The sequence below is a fragment of the Urocitellus parryii genome, chromosome 2 (genome assembly GCF_045843805.1).
Source record: "Urocitellus parryii isolate mUroPar1 chromosome 2, mUroPar1.hap1, whole genome shotgun sequence".
Classification (NCBI taxonomy): domain Eukaryota; kingdom Metazoa; phylum Chordata; class Mammalia; order Rodentia; family Sciuridae; genus Urocitellus; species Urocitellus parryii.
Genome location: NC_135532.1, coordinates 226,610,601 through 226,631,838, shown reverse-complemented (window position 1 = coordinate 226,631,838; position 21,238 = coordinate 226,610,601). Strand labels below are relative to the sequence as shown.

The 21,238-nt window shown below is 31.7% G+C and overlaps 1 protein-coding gene across 1 annotated transcript in view; it reads left to right on the top strand.

Annotated features, from left to right (window-relative positions):
* Positions 1-19,666, top strand: part of LOC144253331 (uncharacterized) — a 43,945-nt gene extending 24,279 nt beyond the window's left edge. Inside the window, exons 3-4 of the mRNA XM_077795449.1 lie at positions 7,491-7,617; positions 12,582-19,666. Coding sequence (XP_077651575.1) covers positions 7,491-7,617; positions 12,582-14,290 — 1,836 coding nt within the window. The 3' untranslated portion in view covers positions 14,291-19,666. The remainder of the gene's footprint in view (positions 1-7,490; positions 7,618-12,581) is intronic.
* The last annotated feature ends 1,572 nt before the right edge of the window (positions 19,667-21,238 follow it).

Genomic DNA, 21,238 nt, shown 5'->3' with positions numbered 1-21,238 from the left:
TGGCCTAGTGAGGTAGGCTGGGGGAGAAAGACTATTTATTGGAACCACTAAGACTGGCTGTGGTGAAAACAGGAGCTAGCAGATTGTGACTCTGGGCAGTTTCTGCAGGCTTAAGTCCTCCACTGGGCCACTATGTCCTCAGTCCTACTGACCAACCAGGTGGGGAACATGTCAGTGGAAGAGACTCTTTGCTGTCTTCCTTATGCTTAAAGGGCATCTTCAGTCTGCCTAAAATACTATGTGTCAGGTGTGTTTCTGCAGCCCACTGTCTTACCAGATGCTGGAGATTGACAGGTGGAATAATTATCAAAATCAAATCTCCACAGGCCATTTTCTTGAAGGAAAGGAGCTGTTGTTTTGGGGCACCTAATTTCCTCTTGAGCCAGCTAATTTTTATTTTGACTTTCTTTTATTTTTATTTTATTATTATTATTATTATTATTATTATTATTATTATTATTTAGGTAGTTAGTGTCATTAGGTAAATCAGGTCTAATATCAAGTAAAATGAAGAATGAACATTATATTGAGAATGGAGTCCAGGAAAAGGGGAATTGAAAATGTCCCCAAGGCCCAGAGCCCATCCCAAGTAAATGTTAATGAAGCAGCTCCCAGCAAACAGGGAGATGCTAATTCAAAAGCCCTTCCTGCCCAGATTACTGCTTCAGCCCACCTGTCCCCCAGCCTTTGGGCCTTCCCATGTACATTCCATCACTGCAAGATAACAGATCAAAGGACAGAAATTCAACAGGAATGCAGGAAAGCTGAAGGAAGAACTTAGTTATAAAAAAGAGAAGATCTCGCCCTTTCATGGATTCCTCCTCTTGGGTCCCCTTCTTCCTCTGACGAGAAGTCTTTTCTACTGTCCTTTAATAAAGCTTCAACATTCCACTCTAAACTTACCTTGGCATGCTTCTCTTATATTATACTTCAGCATTGCGGAGGCAAGGACTTGTCACCGGTAAATAGCCCTAATAGTAGGTTTAAATTTATTTTGAGAAAGGTCATAGCTAAATTGCTGAGATTATTTTTGCTATGGTTGATATATCTAGACTTTACTATCACAATAAAGCATACAGGTTTTGCATACAAATGTATTCATATGGGGATTTTATTTGTATTGTGATACTTTCATGATTATTGTAATATTATGATTTCTCAATATATATGAATAGTAGGCCATGATAAGTTCTTTTTTTTTTTTTTGCTCTTATAATTGAAAAGGTTTTTGGCTAAAGTTACATATAATTTTGTGTTTTTTTTTTCTTAGAGAGAGACAGAGAGAGAGAGAGAATTTTTAATATTTATTTTTTAGTTTTTGGCGGACACAACATCCTTGTTTGTATGTGGTGCTGAGGATCGAACCCGGGCTGCACGCATGCCAGGCGAGCGCGCTACCGCTTGAGCCACATTCCCAGCCCCTACATATAATTTTGTAGATTAATTTTAAAAATTTATGATTTGGTTACTTATTTCATTTAAAGTAAATGTTTTTGATTTTTTTTATTATTGCATTATTCTTGTATTTAATACTCAGGATTATTTTGACATAATCATAAAACATGGAATATAATTTGCTACCCATCAGTATCCAGTAGTTCCCCTTTCCCTATTCTCCTACTTCCTTTTATTGTATATTTATTTATAGCTTTTTAAAATTATTGCATTATAGAATACACATAAAAGTAGACTTCACTGTGATATATTTATATTTGTACATAGCAATTTTGGTGAGATGTTTTGGGTATTAATTTGGGGGAAAATTATCACCTTTATAATGATGAGTTTTATCATCTATACATGGGATGTATAATTCAGTCTTTTATGTGCTTCTCATAATTTTTATTTTCTTATAAGTTCTACATATTTTATTTCTAAAAATTTACACATGTAAAATACCACTTTCATAAGGCACCTATGTAAAATTTATACATAGTGTTTTATGCTCTTTTTTAAACTGAATATGTTATGAAATGTGACCGGCCTAGTGACCATTTTTCATACAGATTATTATTTTTCTCTTCCAAGATGTGTGTTGTATTGAGCCATGCCTTTGGAATTAAAGTGTTTGGATGAGTACCATTGCGTACTTATATGTTATCATTGTCACATATGCTCTAATTTCACTAAGTCTCTATGATGGGGAGTATCATGTATATTCAATAGCAAAATATTTTCCACAAATAGATACTAATTTAAACTCCTTTTTAGTTAATAATTATTCATTTTTTCTATATTTTCATCAATATTATTATTTTTTCCCAAAATGGGTTTTTATTTTGCAATTGTTAATTTCTAAAAATTTTGAATTTTTAAATCTAATAGACATAACTCATGTATAAATTTGCAGTTCAAATTTTTGGCCTTTATATTTTTTTTATGATTTCTGGCTTAAAAGAGAAAATGGATCCAAAAATGCAGCTTGAGTTTGATTTCAACAAAAAGAAAAAGGTTTAAATTATTTTTTAAAATTGCCTTTTTTATCCTCATCATTTATTATAGGTTTCTTGTGTGATTGTAAGTGTAGGTTATTTAAAGTGGATTCTAGGTTTTATCTTTGGAAGTTACTACAGGAAAAATAAATAAGAAATATCTCAACACTATGGCTGCAGGAAAATGAGTAAATTTCCTCAAAATCATATGGTAATTAAATTGTTAAATGACATATTTACTAAACATCCACTCCTTAAGGAATTTTTTTCTTAAATATTTTTGGCAGTGAATCATGAATTCTATTATCTGGATTTTGGTGTTTAATATAAAATCATATGGAATAAAATTTGTTCAATCCTAGAAATATTCATACATAATTTGTTGTTTACTTAATGACATGCTGAGGAGATAGCAACTAATGAGCATATTTATTTTTAGAAATAGTTACTTTTTTGCTTTTCAGTTTCTAATAAGCCTTTTATATTTATTTCCTTACTGAGTCTCTCAGGGCCACTGATTTTTTTTTTTTTTTCATTTTGTAATCTCCAGGCATTTACCCTTCTAAGAAATCTGTCTTGGGAGCTCTGTTTCTGAATAGTTTCTTAACATGAAAAAAAAAGTACTTGTGTTGCCCCTGAAATGTATTCTCAATGCACTCTCTTCAAAATGGAAAGAAAATAATATTTCCCCAGACTGACATCCCTGTGTCAGGAGCTAACAATACATTGATGGTCTTTGAAGAAACTTCATACAGTTCTGTCTGGGTAGTTTGATGTGGGCTGCTGAATTGCCATTCAGTATACAAATACCCATTTTTTTTATCTGTACTATGGGAATAATTTTAGAGGACACAGATAAATAATGCTCTTCATGGAGGCTATGAATACCTGTATGTTCTGTAGTGCACAGCTGATAAAGCCCCTGGAAGACACTGTGCAGATACTATTTGGTTAACGATTATCTGCCACTCACATAAAATGTATTTCAAAAGCTTGTAATAACCTTTTCACTTTAGGCATCCATGTCATCCACATTCCCGAGTATAAAAGTATGAATCTTTCTTTTCTGAATTCCAGGGTCCATTTCTTTTGTGCTTCAAAGTGGTGCAAATAATTATGTTTTTTTTTTGTCTTTCTTTTACACTGTGTTTCTAATAAAAAATGTTCTCTGCTCCAAGTCTCTATTTCCCATGTCCACCTATGTTTAGAACATGACATAGAAAATTGTATTTGATAATTTATAAAGGAGAGTTGAGAATACTTCTGGTTCATGTCTTCCTTCCTTAGAAACTGAACAAGAACTATGCTTGGTCCTGAAAAGGGAGCAGCATAACCTATCAGATATATAGAAAAAATGTTGATTGATTGTATATTCTCTTCTAAGTATTGTCTGTTCAGATCCTTGGCCCATTTGTTGACTGAGTTGTTGTTGTTGTTATTATTATTATTATTTTTATTATTATTATTATTTGCTTAGATTTTTGAGTTCTTTATGTACCCTAGAGATTAGTACTCTATCTGAAGTGTGAGTGGTAAAAAATTCCTTCTAGTATGTAGGCTCTCTCTTCACCTCACAGATTGTTTCTTTTGCTGAGAATAAACATTTAGTTTGATTTCATCCCATTTATTGATTATTTGTTTTAATTCTTGTGCTATAGGTGTCTTGTAAAGGAAATTGGGGCCTAATCCTACATAATGAAGATTAGAGCCTGCATTTTATTCTATTAGGTGCAGAGTTTCTAGTTTAATTCCTAGGTTCTTGATACACTTTGAGTTGAGTTTTGTGCATAGTGAGAGGTAGGGTTTGTTGAAGAGACTATATTTTCTCCAGTGCATGTTTTTGGCACCTTTGTCTAATATATAATAATTGTAATTTTGTGCGTTAGTCTCTGTGTCTTCTATTCTGTACAATTTGTATATCAGTCTGTTTTGTTGCCAATGCCATGCTGTTTTTGTTACCATTGCTCTGTAGTATAGTTTAAGGTCTGGTATAGTGATGCCACCTGATTCACTCTTCCTGCTAAGGATTGCTTTAGCTATTCAGGATCTCTAATTTTTCCAGATAAATTTCATGGTTGCTTTTCTAATTCTATGGGGAATGCCATTGGGATTTTGATTAGAATTGCAGTAAATCTGTATAGTGCTTTTGATAGCATGGTCATTTTGATAATATTAATTCTGCCTATTCATGAGCAAGGTAGATCATTCCATCTTCTAAGGTCTTTTCTGATTTTTTTTTTCTTTAGGGTTCTGTAGTTTTTCTTGTATATATAGATCTTTCACCTGTTTCATTAAGTTGATTCCCAAGTATCTTATTTTTTTTGAAGTTATTGTAAATGTAGTATGTACCCTATCTTTTGTATATAAATTTTTAAGTTTTGTACTTTTTTTTTTTTAAGAATTTTTTAATATTTATTTTTTAGTTTTCAGTGGACACAACATCTTTTTTTTTTAAGAGAGAGTGAGAGGAGAGAGAGAGAGAGAGAGAATTTTTTTTTTTTTTTAATATTTATTTTCTAGTTCTCGGCGGACACAACATCTTTGTTGGTATGTGGTGCTGAGGATCGAACCCGGGCCGCATGCATGCCAGGCGAGCGCGCTACTGCTTGAGCCACTTCCCCAGCCCAAGTTTTGTACTTTTTATATATTTCAGTATTATTTATTAATAACTTATATTCAGCATTTAATGTGTCTATATGTTGTTATGTTTTTTGAATAAAGGGATAAAATAGCATTTTATTATCACACTGTTTTCCCAATATCCTAGCATCTTTCTTTGGAATGAATTCCATTTTTCCTCTTCCCTGCACTCCAATCTTCATTATGTATCACTGCCTAAATAACAAGAGGCTTATTAAGAGTTTTGTTTTTGTTGTTGTTTTCTGTAGTTCTACCATTTATTTTATTATGAGGTTTACCCTGATTGATTTAAGTTCATAGCATCAATCATGTGGCATCATGATATTTTCATCAGCAGTAGACTTTATGTACAACAGTGGAAATAACAAATATCTTAGCCAGATATCTAGATTCTTGTCATTATACTCAGAGAAATGAAAAATTGCAGAATATTCTTAGGATAAAATTTCCATCAGAGTGTATTTCCATCAAATGAGAAATCATTATATATGCATATATTTGAAATTATATACTATATAATTAAAATAATTATTATTTGTTGAATTTTCAAATTTGCTACTGCTTCTTTAATTGTATCTGCTTTTTTAAAATTTGAACTGTAAATTGAACCCAGGGGTGCTTATCCATGAAGCCACATCCTCAGTCCTTTCTTTATTTTATTTTATCAGTCTTGCTGAGTTGCTAAGTGCCTCACTAAGTTGCTCAATACAATATATATAAGACAATATTATATATAATATTGTCTTTGAATTTATGATCCTTTTTCCTCATCCTCCTCAGTCACTGGAACTATAGTTTTCCATCACTAGACCTTGCTCATTTGCTTTTTAAAAGCACCAACATGGATATTGGTAACTGTCTCTGTGTTATGTTCATCTTTAATAGCTTCTGATTTTGTTCTTTTGCTTAAGATTTTCTTTACTTTTAGTTTATAAAATTTACTTTTCATTGTGATCAAAGATTTGATAATAAATTCTTAGTCATTTTATGGCTTACTAATTATTTTCTGTATGTTTTATTTTCAACCTCAGGTTTAGTTGAATTTTAATTTTTGCAGCTGTATAGAGGTCTAAGTGAAACATAATAACCTGTATGGATATTGTTTAAAGAAATGGAAAGACAATTTAACCCAGGTTTTTTACTGTACTGTATAAACCCGAAGGACATAAAATCAGAATGCTACATTGACTCAGCCACATTAATGTTCATAGCAGCATAATTCACAATAGCTAAGCTACAAAAGCAAACATTCAATGAGGAATGGGTCCATTCAATGATGACAAGATAAAAAATTGTTGCTTATGTACACAATAAACTATTAATCAGCCATAAAGAAGAATAACTTTATGACATTGGCCAGTAAATGAATGGATCTGGAGATGTTATGCTTAGTAAAACAAACCATTTCTTTAAAACTAAATGTTTAAATTTTTTTGCTGATATGTAAAATCTAAAGTTCATAAAGTGGGGAAGGGTAAGAAAACAAGAACAGTAGATTGCACAGTGGTAAAAATAAATAAATAAATAAATAAAACGGAAGGAGATAGAAATATTAAAGATATATATAAATCCTACCATCAGAGTCACCAACAAGAACAAGATTCTAATTAGGATAAAATATATCCCATGCTTACATAATACCATAAAAATTGATTCTACTCTCAGGTAGAACTAGAAAGAACCAAAAAAAAAAAAAAAGAAACAAATTATATATTTTGAAAAGCTATATGTATATTCTAGTATAAACATCATACAATATATGCATCAATCAAATTTTATATATATATAAGCATATATTATTTGGTATGTTAAAAATTGTTAAAATTATAAAACGGAAAATGCAAACAGGATTGTTTTTGTTATTTTTTATATTAATAACATCCATAAATACCATAGAATGTTTGAACTTAAATTCACTATTAAATATTTCCATTATGTGGTCTGTCTACCTTGTTATATTTCAAAATTTCTCTTATACCATTGGTATTGGGATTACTAGAGATATTACTACATATTCAGAAAAGCCAGCTCTATCAGAGAAATAAAAAATAAGATTCTACACTTTAGTAAATCTCTGATTAGTGGTTGTACAATTAAAATTTGAGGATTCCCTTTTTTAATTACAATAATTTTCTCATCTGAACAATATACATAATTTAGATCATGATATAAAATATCAAAAATTATATATTTTTGTGGTAATGTCTGAGTTTTATGTTGTGTTTCACAAATGTGGAATATATATACTTTTTGGAACTTAAATCACTTTGTCTGCAGAAGTAGATAATAGTATCATTTTGTTCCAGAACACCACCTACATGATAGTCTACTAACTTTCATTTTAACTTCATTTACCTTACAGACTGTGCAAATGTTCATGTGGTTAATGTGTTATTTATTTATCTATTCTTTTTACAGTTACTGTTATCATTCAGGGATATAGCCATTGATTTTACTGAAGAGGAGTGGGAATGCCTTCAGCCTGCTCAGAAAAACTTATATAAAGATGTGATGTTAGAGAACTATAGAAACTTTGCCTTCCTTGGTAAGTTTAATTTCCATTTAAAATTTTTAATTAATAGTTATTATTTAATGTACTTCTGTTGTATCTTCTGGGAACTTCTCAATAAGAATGAGTTTCAGTTTTGTGTTTCAAAGATAAAGGGCATTTTTAGTACAGATAATTTACTCTTTAATATATATTGTTACTCTTTAATCTCTCTCTTTCTTGGTATGTTATACATTCTCCACTTTAGATAAGTAGTTCCTAGCATACTTTAGTGATGTAAACTCTTGTAGCCTACACAGAGCAGGGGACACAGCGAGACATTCAAATAGAGAAAACCAATCTAAAAAATGTTGGTAGAGTAGTTATTTAGCAGGGAAAAAAAAACATTTTAGAAGCTTAGGTTTATTTCTTTTGATTTTAATCATTGAACACATACTGCCCTACATTTATCACATTTTCAAATTCTTTGTGATCCTCCATTTTCTTCTTTAGTGATGTCCCGGTTTATTCAGATTAACTATCAATACTTACGTTTTATTGTGAGGGCCAGCATGATGTGTTACAATTCTTCTTGTGAGGAAACCTTTAAAGAAGCAAAAAGAAGACAGAGAATCAATCTCAGTGAAAAGGAAAAAAAAAAAAACTGGCCACTCCTCTTCATGGCTGTACATAGTATGCCCCAAAATTACATAGCTTCTGTTGGAATGACTACATTCTAACCTAGTATTATTTTAACCCCAAGTGTTAGCTAACCAAGATAACGTACAGTTAATACAAACAAAGAGTCTCTTCTCCCAAAGGACATTACCACAGAAACTAGATAGTGCACCTGTAAAGTTGTCTTAATAGCTTCAGAGAGAAACTGCTGGGACTTACTATTGTGGGACTCAGGGTGCCAGTTTCCATCACCCGCACACTTTTTATTTCCAAGGTCAGAATACTTAAAGCCCCCCCCCTCTTTTTTTAAGGCCTTTTGAATAAATAATATTACTTATCTCCTTAATGCTGGTGGGGGCAAAAAATAGGGCAGCCATAGACAACAGCAAGTGCCAACATCAGTAAACATCCAACTATGAATATTTTTTGACGCAGATGAAATTGAGTAAACATGAAGTTAGCCAATCCAACAAGTCAATCATCAATCATCTTGTTGTACCTTATTAATGATATCTTTAAGGTAATCTAAGTCTTTTGAAATAAAATTACTATTATCACTTAAATTGAAGGCACATGTTATTAAACTTCTGATATCCATTATGATATAACAATACCACACAATCAATTGCAATCATGAATTTTAAGTATGGCTTGACAATGTTGTTTTTGTTCTTCATTAAGCATATTTAACAGCCATGGAGGCATGACTAATACTTTTTATGATAGCATAGGTAAGTTTCATTGTAGTTTTGTAAGCCCATAGAGCTAATCAGGGAAACCCACTAAGGAAAATGTCAGAGCATCAAATTCTGCCTTAGAGAGAAGGTTCACTGAATTATCACAGTTTTTATCAAGAGGAATAGACCTTTCATGAATATATTATGCAGGATTGTGACCTATTAAATACTATGTGGATGGTTAGGACACAGTTATTCTGCTAACACAACAATGAATACCATGAGACATTTTTTCAGGTATATAACGATTTCATCCAAGTGAGTCAAGATATTGTAATGGGTTGTAGAAGTCCAGGATCTGACAGTACTGAGTTTCCCACAAGTGGTGTACAAAAACAGAGCTAAGCATTAACAGAGTTTTGTGTGAGTTTAGCAACCAAAGCAGTAACTAAGTTATCCATAGTGCATTCTAACCTATTTGAGCCAACTCCTTTTGAGCTGAGGTTATTAATGGTTTTATATCCCCCCAAGAATCTGGAATTATAGTATCTTGGGTTCCTCTATTAATCTTTCTCCTCTTTTAAGGAGAATGATTATTCTCTTGTTTGGAGGGACTCTTCTCTTCCAGGGTTAAATGAATCTTACAAATCAGCTTGTCAAGTCCCTGATATACATTTATAATTGCTATATTTCATGCATCAAAAAGAACATTTTGGCATAAGTTTAACAGTCCATGCTTTTCCCCATGTGATCAAAGGCATAGTACCTTGCCATGATAATAAGGTGGAATCTTATATATATTTTCATAGATAGATAGATATAGATAGATAGATATAGATAGATAGATATAGATAGATAGATAGACAAATAGATAGATAATGGCTGTTTGAGAATAAAATGCCTATTCAATGCAGATGACCAATTTTGAATATTAATTTTATGTTCTATATTGAGCACATTAAGTGTAAATAAAACAGTATTTAATGTATATTAATATGAGAGAGGCTAGATCTTGGTTTGTTTCTGTTTTAAAAGGCAAGGATCAGGATATAATTTACTCACTCAACAAAAGCTTGTCCAAAATGATTATGAGAAATTTCATAATTTAAAACTAAATCTCATTCATTAAACATTGTGCAAAAGAATGAGATGTAAATGCAGAGGTATTATCCATCTTTAAACAAATAGGCCCTCTAGGAGCAGATCATGCTTGGTTTCTTTTCATGCTCAATGCTGGTACTGACTAGGAAGTTTCTTTTTTTAGATTCAATTTTGTTAGTATTTTTTTCTTTTTTATTGTGTTTTTTAATAATGCATTATAATCATAAATATTTTGAAGTGAATAACTCATTATACTTCTGCTTTGTAAGCTATTTTCTATATTTCTTATTTTTCTATTTTGATTAATGATTTAATTTCTAGATCATTGCTTTTTATTGTGACATGAGTGGATTTTTTACATATATATATATATATATATATGTTTTATATCCCCTCAAGTGTAGTGTGTGTGTGTGTGTATCGCACTTCTCTTTGTATATTCTAAAGGTTTTTAATTTTTACAGTATTTCACAAGTTGCTTAGACTTGTCTTAAACTTGGTCCTGCTTGATAAGCCTCTCCCATATTGGTAGAATTTCAGGTTTGCACACTAGGAATGCCCCTCTCATTTTTTTAAAAGAATTATTCACATACATGATTTATGCTTATTTATATTTATATTTTTTTCTTAATTTCACTCTCTCAACTTTCTTTAAATCGTTATTTAGTATTCTTTGAGTAATTCATAACTGCCAGTATCCTAATTTTCAGTTTTTAATTTTTTTTCTTGTCACTTGGATTAAGCCATGCTTCTCTTTGTTTATATTTGCTGTATTATTTTTTTTGTTCATTAAAGGAGCTAACAGTAGATTATATAGTTCATTTTTGTTAAAAAGTATAAAAAAACATTTAAATAAATAAAAATAGGCAACAGCAGTGCTACATCCTTGTAATATTTGCAAATTGGGAGGCCATGCAAAAGTACTTCATGTTGAGGGAAGTAATAGAAATTTAGAAACAGCATGAGTCAAAAAATTTTAAAAAGACTTGTGTTGTATTTCAGTGATATAGAATTTAGGGGGTTAATCTGAAGCACCACACATGAAAAATTAAAAGTTAGATGACCTAAAGATGGAGAAATGCCAGTGCTAAATATGTATCCATGAATAATTAAATCAGAAAACTCAGCTTTTGTGTTTAGTGCAGACTTTGTTCTCAGTATTAAAGTTATGGGCTCAATGTAGGTGCCTATCAATGACCAAATGTGTACAAATATTGTACTTATATACTATTATTATTGAATTATAAAATATTTTGTCTCTTAAAGTGTTATAAGAAATATATGCAGGACTTTGCATTAAGAGAAATGTGGCATGCAGAGATTAAGTTGCAGGTACATTTGATTCACATGTGGAAGACAGAAATTTAGTGGGTAAAATTTTGCTCACCAGGTACTGTGTTTTGTGTAGGGTTGATATTATACTCAAAGTTACATATTTTTATTTTATTGAGCATAAGAGAGTCAAGAGTTTTGTTTTACCACATGGTGAGTATATTATATTCTTCATAAATACTAATAGAAGAAATATAATACCTTGTAAGAACAAAACTGATAATTATCTAAAATAATAATTGTGTTAATTCATTCTTTTTTGTGTTAATTCATTATATTTAGTAATTTTACCTTGTATATATATATATAGTATAAAGTACCATGATATATTTAGGAAATAAACAAAGGTGTATTTGTCAATGAAAGAAATCATCATATCTCACGAATTTAAAAATATAAAAATCAATTTATTATACTTGATTGTTATGGGTTGACTTCATCCAAGTATTATGGCCATAGGCTATGCAAGGTTTTTATAGTCTTTTAAAATGTTTTGTTTTTTTTTTAATATTTATTTTTTATTTCTCGGCGGACACAACATCCTTGTTGGTATGTGGTGCTGAGGATCGAACCCGGGCCGCACGCACGCCAGACGAGCGCGCTACCGCTTGAGCCACATCCCCAGCCCCTTAAAATGTTTTAATGGAAAATTTTATAGACATATATGTGTATATTTCTTAGTAAATTTTTTTGTTCATTTTTCTGTTTAAGAGTCCATAGCCTCTTTACCCTTGTTGAATATTTGTGGTATTATCACTCAAAATACACTAGTTATTTTCATGTCTGTATGTCATGGTAGACCAAAGCCAGTTTTTAGATACTTTCTTTGAGAAAGCAACAAATGTTTGTATGTTTTACATTTCTCTTGTTCTACTGAGAGTGAATGTAGCTGGTAGATATTTCCTAAATACACAATGCTATCTTATAGAGAACAAAAGGCTGTAGATGATAAAAGTAACATACTTACCTTCTCTTTATTATATTTCTCTTCTTAATGATATACTCCTCTTGGATGCTGTGATCTCTACAAAAATTTGAGTAATATTCTGAAGGTTATTTTGTTTGTGCTTTTTTATTGAACTGATATATTTTTTTGATTTATGATGACTTGGACATACTAATCTTCTACACTCCTGATGTATTTATTCTACCTCAATTTCATGTTATGTATGCAAAATATATTTATCCCTGTCTAGTAGGTATTGTTTATTTTTTTATTTTTGTTTATTTCAGCCATGACTCCTCAGGACACCCAAGAATATTCACCAGAAAAGGGCATAAAACATATATTTCACAAAGTGATAAGTGGGAAATACAGAAGTTGTGATCTTGACTATTTACAACAAAAGAAAATAAGGAAAACTACAAGTGAGAGTGAACACCAGAAATCATATAAAAAATCAGGTCTTGTTCACCACCAGAGAATTTATACTGGAGAAAAGTCCTACAAATATAAAAAATGTGGCAAAGATTTTAGTAAAAAAAAGGTCTTATTTGCCACAGAAGAAACCACACTGGAGAGATGCCTTACAAATGGGAAGAATGTTTTTAAAGAAATCTCAGTCTTTATTAAGCAAAGCAGAATTCACACTGAAGAGAAGCCCTACAAATGTGAAGAATATGGTGAACTACTTAGTCAAAAATTAAACATTATTTACCAAAGAAGAATTCACACTGGAGAAAAGCTCTACAAATGTAGAGAATGTGGCAAAGCTTTTAGTCAAAAAACAGACCTTATTCACCACAGCAGAACTCACAGTGGAGAGAAGCCCTACAAATGTAAAGATTGTGGCAAAGCTTTCAGTCGAAAAGTAGGACTTACTTACCACAGCAGAACTCACAGTGGAGAGAAGCCCTACAAATGTGAAGAATGTGACAAAGCTTTCAGTCGAAAATCACACCTTATTTGCCACAGGGGAACTCACACTGGAGAGAAGCCCTACAAATGTAAAGAATGTGGCAAAGCTTTCAGTCGAAAATCACACCTTATTTGCCACAGGAGAACACACACTGGAGAGAAACCCTACAAATGTAAAGAATGTGGCAAAGCTTTTAGTCAACAAACAGACCTTATTCGCCACAGCAGAACTCACAGTGGAGAGAAGCCCTACAAATGTAAAGATTGTGGCAAAGCTTTCAGTCGAAAAGTAGGACTTACTTACCACAGCAGAACTCACAGTGGAGAGAAGCCCTACAAATGTGAAGAATGTGACAAAGCTTTCAGTCGAAAATCACACCTTATTTGCCACAGAGGAACTCACACTGGAGAGAAGCCCTACAAATGTAAAGAATGTGGCAAAGCTTTCAGTCGAAAATCACACCTTATTTGCCACAGGAGAACTCATACTGGAGAGAAACCCTACAAATGTAAAGAATGTGGCAAAGCTTTTAGTCAAAAAACAGACCTTATTCACCACAGCAGAACTCACAGTGGAGAGAAGCCCTACAAATGTAAAGATTGTGGCAAAGCTTTCAGTCGAAAAGTAGGACTTACTTACCACAGAAGAACTCACACTGGAGAGAAGCCCTACAAATGTGAAGAATGTGGCAAATCTTTCAGTCTAAAATTACTCCTTATTCACCACAGCAGAATTCACACTGCAGAGAAGCCCTACAAATGTAAAGAATGTGGCAAAGCTTTCAGTCGAAAATTACTCCTTATTAGCCACAACAGAACTCACACTGGAGAGAAGCCCTACAAATGTAAAGAATGTGGCAAAGCTTTCAGTCAAAAATCAAACCTTATTTGCCACAGCAGAAGTCACACTGGAGAGAAACCCTACAAATGTAAAGAATGTGGCAAAGCTTTCAGTCAAAAATCAAACCTTATTAGCCACAGGAGAACTCACACTGGAGAGAAACCCTACAAATGTAAAGAATGTGGCAAAGCTTTTAGTCGAAAATCACACGTTATTCTCCACAGCAGAACTCATACTGGATAGAAACCCTACAAATGTAAAGAATGTGGCAAAGCTTTCAGTCAAAAATCAAACCTTATTTGCCACAGCAGAAGTCACACTGGAGAGAAGTCCTACCAATGCAAAGAATGTGGCAAAGCTTTCAATCGAAAATCACACCTTATTTGTAACACAGAATTCACACTCGAGAGAAGCCCTACAAATGTGGCAAAGCCTTTAGAATAAAACAGGCATTATTCACCATAGAAGAACTCACGCTGGAGAATAGCCCTAAAAATGTGAATAAAGTGGCAAAACTTTTAATAAAAAATAAAACTATTCACCACAGCAGAAGACACCCTGGTGAATATGAAATGTAAATAAAGTGATAATACTTTTGAAGAAAAACTAAACCTCATTAACAACAGAATTTATATAGGAAAGAACCCCTATGAATGAAAACAATGTATCAAAGCTTTTAATAAGAAATCAATTCTTTTTCACCACTAGGCTATTTATTCTGAAAAGGAAACATACAAATATAGAGAATGTAGAAATATTTTAAATTATATATCATACATTACTAGATATCAGAGAAAATATGTTGGAGAGAAGCTTTATAAATTAGACCATTGAACCATTCCTCTAAGAAGGGGTTAAAATTTAATCCTCACCACAATAATCATAGAAGAGAGAAAGTTTTGAAATGTGAAAATTGACAATGTGACAATGCCTTCAAAATTTATTCAACAATACTCAGCACCTGTGGATACATACTGGTTAGAGAGAATACAAATGGAAAAAAAAAAACATTTCATAGCCACATGTTTCTTAAACACTAGTGATTTTTGGAGAATACATTGTGCCCAGAAACCCTAAAAAGTTAAATAATATTTCCAAACTTATTCAAATTTTAAATTCATTGAACATCTGAAAAATCATACCAGTAGTGAACATTGAACAGATTTTGTCCAAAATGTATGCCTTATATAACAATGAAACATTTAAAATCAACACCTTGACAAATGTGAGAGTATAGTGAAGTCATTATCTATACATTACACCTTGATGTATATGAGGATCAATAAAGACACAACTCATTTAAATATCGAATATAAGTAATTTTTGATTAAATTTATTAAGCATTATCAAGTTATTTGGTAGAAATGTCAGTCATAAATATCATACATGTATAATGCAGAAACCTCATTGTTGAAAGCATATATTTTTTTTTCTAAATCAAATATTACTATTTTCACTTTTGAATACCAGAGAAAACAATTATAAGGAACCTATTTTTTGATGGGTAACACTGAATTGTAATATTTTAATCTTTTTTTGTATTGCAGTTTAAATTTAGGGATTTTTAAACACAGTGCCACATTCTTATGTCCTCTCTCTGCCTTTTCAAATTTTGATACTGGTCTTGCCAAGTTGTGTGAATCCACACTAAGATGCTGAGGCTGAATTTAAACTTCTGAAACTACTCAGCTTCCCAATTTGCTTGTATTACAAGCATGGACCATCTTGCCCAGTTTACAGTGCATTTTTTACCTATTTATGTATGCAATATGTCTTTGTAACTGAATATTTCTGTATATGTTAACACTCATGTATTGCATTTTGTCATTAAAAGACAGATATCACAGTATTCCACTTGATTAAATATTTTATGCAACAGTAAAACCTACTATTGAGTAAATAATACTCTAGCATCTCTTAATACTTTTACACATTTTAATCAAACTTAATGTGGAGTATAATTTGCATAATCAAATCATTGTAATTTATTTTATGTTTTTTTTTTCATGGTGAAATTACAAGTTATAGGAAGGACATGGATAAATATTGGAAAATAAGCCCCAGATTTTCACATCTTGATTTACAAATTTTAACATTTTAACTTTTTAACATTTTAACATTTCATAATGATTTGAATAGACTGAATTTCCACAACCTTAAAGGTAGCTCTTGCAGGAGAGAAGTGCTTTATCTTTCTTGTGTGTGCATAATGCACTTCTAGACTTCAGCCTCATTGGAAACATTTCATTTTTATGTGAATGAGGTAAATGATCAGTGTTTTCATATACATTAGTTAATTCTGACATCACTGTTATTCTATAGGCAGTGTTATTTTAGGGCAGGAATCAGAGAAATGGATGTGGAGTCAAGGTTGAGTGAGGTCTTATACTTATGAAAAAATAATCAATGAGCTATGTTTCATAGTCTTATTTTCTGTGAACCAAGTGGTAAGAGGTAAACTGAGAAGGCTTTATGTAAAGATTAAGTTTCTTATCATAAAATGTTGGCTTACCAACTACAATAGGGCAAAGGCTTTTTATGCATGGAATCCATTCAAAAATCATATTGAATATCATTCACAATATTAATATTACATATAATTTTTGAAGAACTGAGTTTAAAACAATATATGGCTAAGAACAATGCCTGGGGACATTGTACACTCTCCAATACAGACATTTATACCAATTTAATTATACATCAAATTACACTAAATAAGAAGAAAAATAAATTGGATCAAAGCACAACAATATACAAATAAAAACTTGTAAAGATTTAAGCAAGAGACAAATAGTGGATGAAGTGTGGCCTCTAAAAATTCTAGGGGGAAAATCATCATATAATCAGAGGTAATTGAAGAAAGATGTTACCCACTTTGAGCTAGAACAGCATTTGAAAGAAAAAGAATCACAATGTTAGCAAAGATTATTCACTTCCTTTTGTATGCCTTATAATATATTCCAAAAGATTCCTGCATGTTTTATTTCAGTCAAATTGAGAAACAATCCAGAAAGTTAAAAAAAAAAGAAAAGTATTTCTCCTCTGGTTTTAAAAGCAAGAAAAGGAATAAAGATTTATTGAGCTAGAAAAACTTACTAGTTAGAGGTAAAAAAATAGAACTGAGATTTCCAGAGTCTCTGTATAATGTATTTCAGTGATCTCTGGATGCACAGGGCATTTTTGCATAACAAAGAATTTGTTCACTTATGTACAGCTAAAAAAACATTGCTGTTTTTAGTAAGTCTTTTTTATTAATAACAGTGATGTACCTTTCAGGTGTTTCCAGCCACAACAATACACAATTTCAGAAATCTTCTGGTTCATGCTCCATATATTCTGCCACAATATTCACCAGGACAAGATAATGTAAACCTTTTTTCAGCCCCATCAAAGCATTCACTTCTATTAATTTTAAGGCCAAACATATACTGCAGAGAAAAGTATGATACATTGAACAACATAGTTTTACTTAGTAAAAAATTTTTTTTTAATGAAAAATATATCCCAACTGTTTTGTCTTGGGATTGCATTAGAAAAATATGAGGTAATTATACTGTGTATTATGACCTCAGGCTCTGAGCCTTAAAATACAAAGGAATATTTTATGTTTATTTTTAAATATAGTTTTTATATTTCATACATTCAAATCAAATTCCACAGCAATTAATGAAAAAAAAAAGAAAAACCACGAGAAAAAACTGCTTTTTGGTGTCTCATCATGACCTTTCAATACCTGCTGTAGATTGCCTGTGGGTTCCACTTTTAATTTAAAAGATAATAATTTTTCCATACAGTTTGGATCAAGTGTTGGACAAAATCTCCTGCATTGTTTTCCTGGGCAAGCTGTCATACTTGAAACAACTAAACCCCCAATTGAAATATCTTTACATTCTAATTATATCAGTTCTTAACTGATCTAGCATAAAACAAATCCACTTTCTTCTTGTTGAATATCTTGGCCCAAAGATATGTAACCTGAGAGCTAAAAGAAAAGGACATAAATGAAGGGGTCTTTTTAGCATAACGCAAATTGCACTTTTTTCTATTTAATTTTTCTGCTTGTGATGATGTACACTTCTCTACCTACTTAAAATATCTGCTTCCACAGACTACATAATTCATAGTAATTCTCAGGAGTATTATCTATCTTTCAATTTTTTAGCTTTCTATATAGTTACCGCACCATCTCATGGCCAGATCAATATTTTCTTGAACTTCTTCATATATTAATCAATACACTATCTCAGATATGTTTGTTTCTAGATTGTCAGGGATCCCTCCTAGTGAATTCTGAGATGTGTGAGAGGTTGAACAAGCATAGAAATTTGCTTATAAAAAATAAGCCATGTTGTAGGTGGAAAGTAAAAGGAGAAAATATGCAAAAGTCCTCATCAAAACTTGTATATGCTGATACTACATAAGGGTATTCCAATGATGTCTGGTTTGGGGTATGGAAGCAACTTTTCTTATACACTATGAGAAAAAGTTCATCAAATATGGTTGTTATAAACTTTTTGAGAACACCCAAATTTACCTTAGTAATTTCTACATTGGAAAACTACTGTTACTTTTAAACAAAACTATTCATTGCAATAAATCTGAAATAGTTCTTTAATATTGCAGAACAGAAAATTGGTGGCATTACTGACTGAATGCCAATATTTTCCAAAAACACCTATAGGGGTACTTAACAGAATGCATGGATAATTAAAGTAAAGACTGAAATGACACCCAGAAACAACTACTTATAGAAAAAAAAATTATTACCTTATTTCAAATACTAGTGCACTCTTTTGCTTTTTTTCCCCAAAAGTTAATTTTTTTAACCTTTTGGTATGATATTTCACTTCATTTGTATAATATGATCAATAGTGTGTTTTTTCATATGCACTCTCTGATGCATCCCAAATATGTTTTCATACCCCAACACCTTAGCAGATTTCTATACACATTATTCACTAGAGAAACAGTAGTTACTTCTGAAATCTATTTTGCCCTTTTCAAATGAGGTCTTGTAGGGTTTTTTTAATATCTGAAATAATTAGGATGAACTTAATTCTAATTAGCATATAGTAAATTTCTGTTAAAAAGAGCATTTATATAATCTATACAATATGGTATGTGGTTTTTCCTGTTTTTAGCTACAATTTATTGAGTATTATAACAATCTTATTATATGGGTAAGATGTGGGTATGATGAACAAATAACAATTACATGCTGCATTGTTAGTAATTCACCAAACAATTTTTTTCAAAAACAGACTCTCTGATGTGTGGGTTTTACCAACTATTATATTATGAATGAATGAAGTTCAGTAAATGAATAATTGGAACTACATACTTGCTTAGGGTGCCTATAGCTCATTGTTAAAAATCCTTTAGTTATATAAAATTTTAATACTGTTTCTTACATTGTGACTTAATGGAATTTTGATAAAATGTACATTAATAATGCTGAAGTCTTTCATTGAATCTTAAATCAGTTTATGAAATAAATATGCTATATGTAATTTCCTCAATTCTAAGTGTCGTATGTTTTAAGAAACTGTATGAAAAATTCAAATTAAAGTTAACACACTAATATCAATAGCAGAAGCACCACAGGAAAAATGAAAACAAAGAATTGGGAGATTTCACCATTATAGATATATTTTTCTCAACATCTTTTCAATGTACCTAACACAGTATTGATACCAAAATTAATGAGCAACCTCTTCTCGTGCTGAGTGTGCATGATGTTATTATATAAAATACAAACAATTGCAAATGTTTCAGAGATGCATTTTACAACATTACTTGAAAATACAATTGATTTATCAGTATCTCACTGTGTTTGACCACAGCAAATACCTTCTCAGTGTTCAAGATAAATGGGTAAAAATAAAAATGAAAAAATTCAAGTAAAATCCATGTTAAACAATAACAACTATTTTTTTCATAAGGAAACTGTCAATGTTTTTTTGAAACAACATGACAATAAACTGTTCCCTATCACATAAAGGAAAGCAACAGTTATTTATTTTATTATTTGAATATGCCAAGTATTCTTTGGCAAACTGCCACATATATTGTTTTAATTTCACAGGTGTGAATTATATCTAATTTTCTCTAAATTGTTACTTATTTAATATAAATTTGTTGAGAAATTATTTCTGCATGTGCTGATTAGTGAAATATAGTGAGGAATAGAAGTCATTGAAAGCTTTATGTATTGCAATCCCAGTATGATAGGAGGAAGCTGTATATAATTATGAGAAACATTGAGTAATATTAATTTGTTCCAGATATTTATTTCCCTTAGTATCCACTTTTCACATAAACTAGTGCTTTTAAATTGAGCTGACTATAAAATATAGGAAAAGCCATCAGAGCAATCAGAATAAGTAATTTAATAGAAAACAATAAAATCATAAACATCTGGTTGAATCAACTAGCCAACTTTGTCTTGGCCATTATACTTATTGGCATATTTCTGTGCTGTGGCATTTCTTGCTGCATCAATCTGGTTCCGGTACTAATGAATTCTTGTTTCTCTTATAGACCACCTATCACTCGAATGGCCCTCCAGCCTATTACTTCTCAATTGGACTTTTAGCATGGACCACTCGATAGACCCGATATTTTTTAAGGGGGACTCCAAACTGCTTGCCCCACACCGTCCCTTTTCAGCCTGAAGAAGCCAGAAAGATCATCTTCGTCCCCCTTCCTCACAGCAGTAAGGAGTTCCCAAATTAGAGGGGGGAATGAAGCCAGATTTAAAGTTAGGTAGTCAGTGTAGTTAGATAAATCGGGGTCTAATACCGAGTGAAATCTAAAATGGAGGCCATGCTAAAAATGATTCCAGGAAACACAGGACAACTCGTGGTAATTGGAAGGCAGTATGCTCCACTGACAGAGATGAAAAATGAGACTCCCCAATAATTATGATTCATTACTTTTAAGATTAAAAGTAGTCAGAAAAAGGAGTGGGGAATGAAAGGGTAAAGTTTCTAAGCTGGAAAGCTTGAATGTAAAAGATTAGGTATTATTAAGTTCCTCTGTTACACCCAGATTCCTGAGATAGTTAAAACAACGCCCTACTGGCCGTTTAGCCTAGGGCCCTGTGCAGTTCCTCACAGGGCCCAAACCAATCAGTTTGAATGTGTAACCCGCTTACGAATGACCAATCACCCTCGCCCGCCAATGATTGTG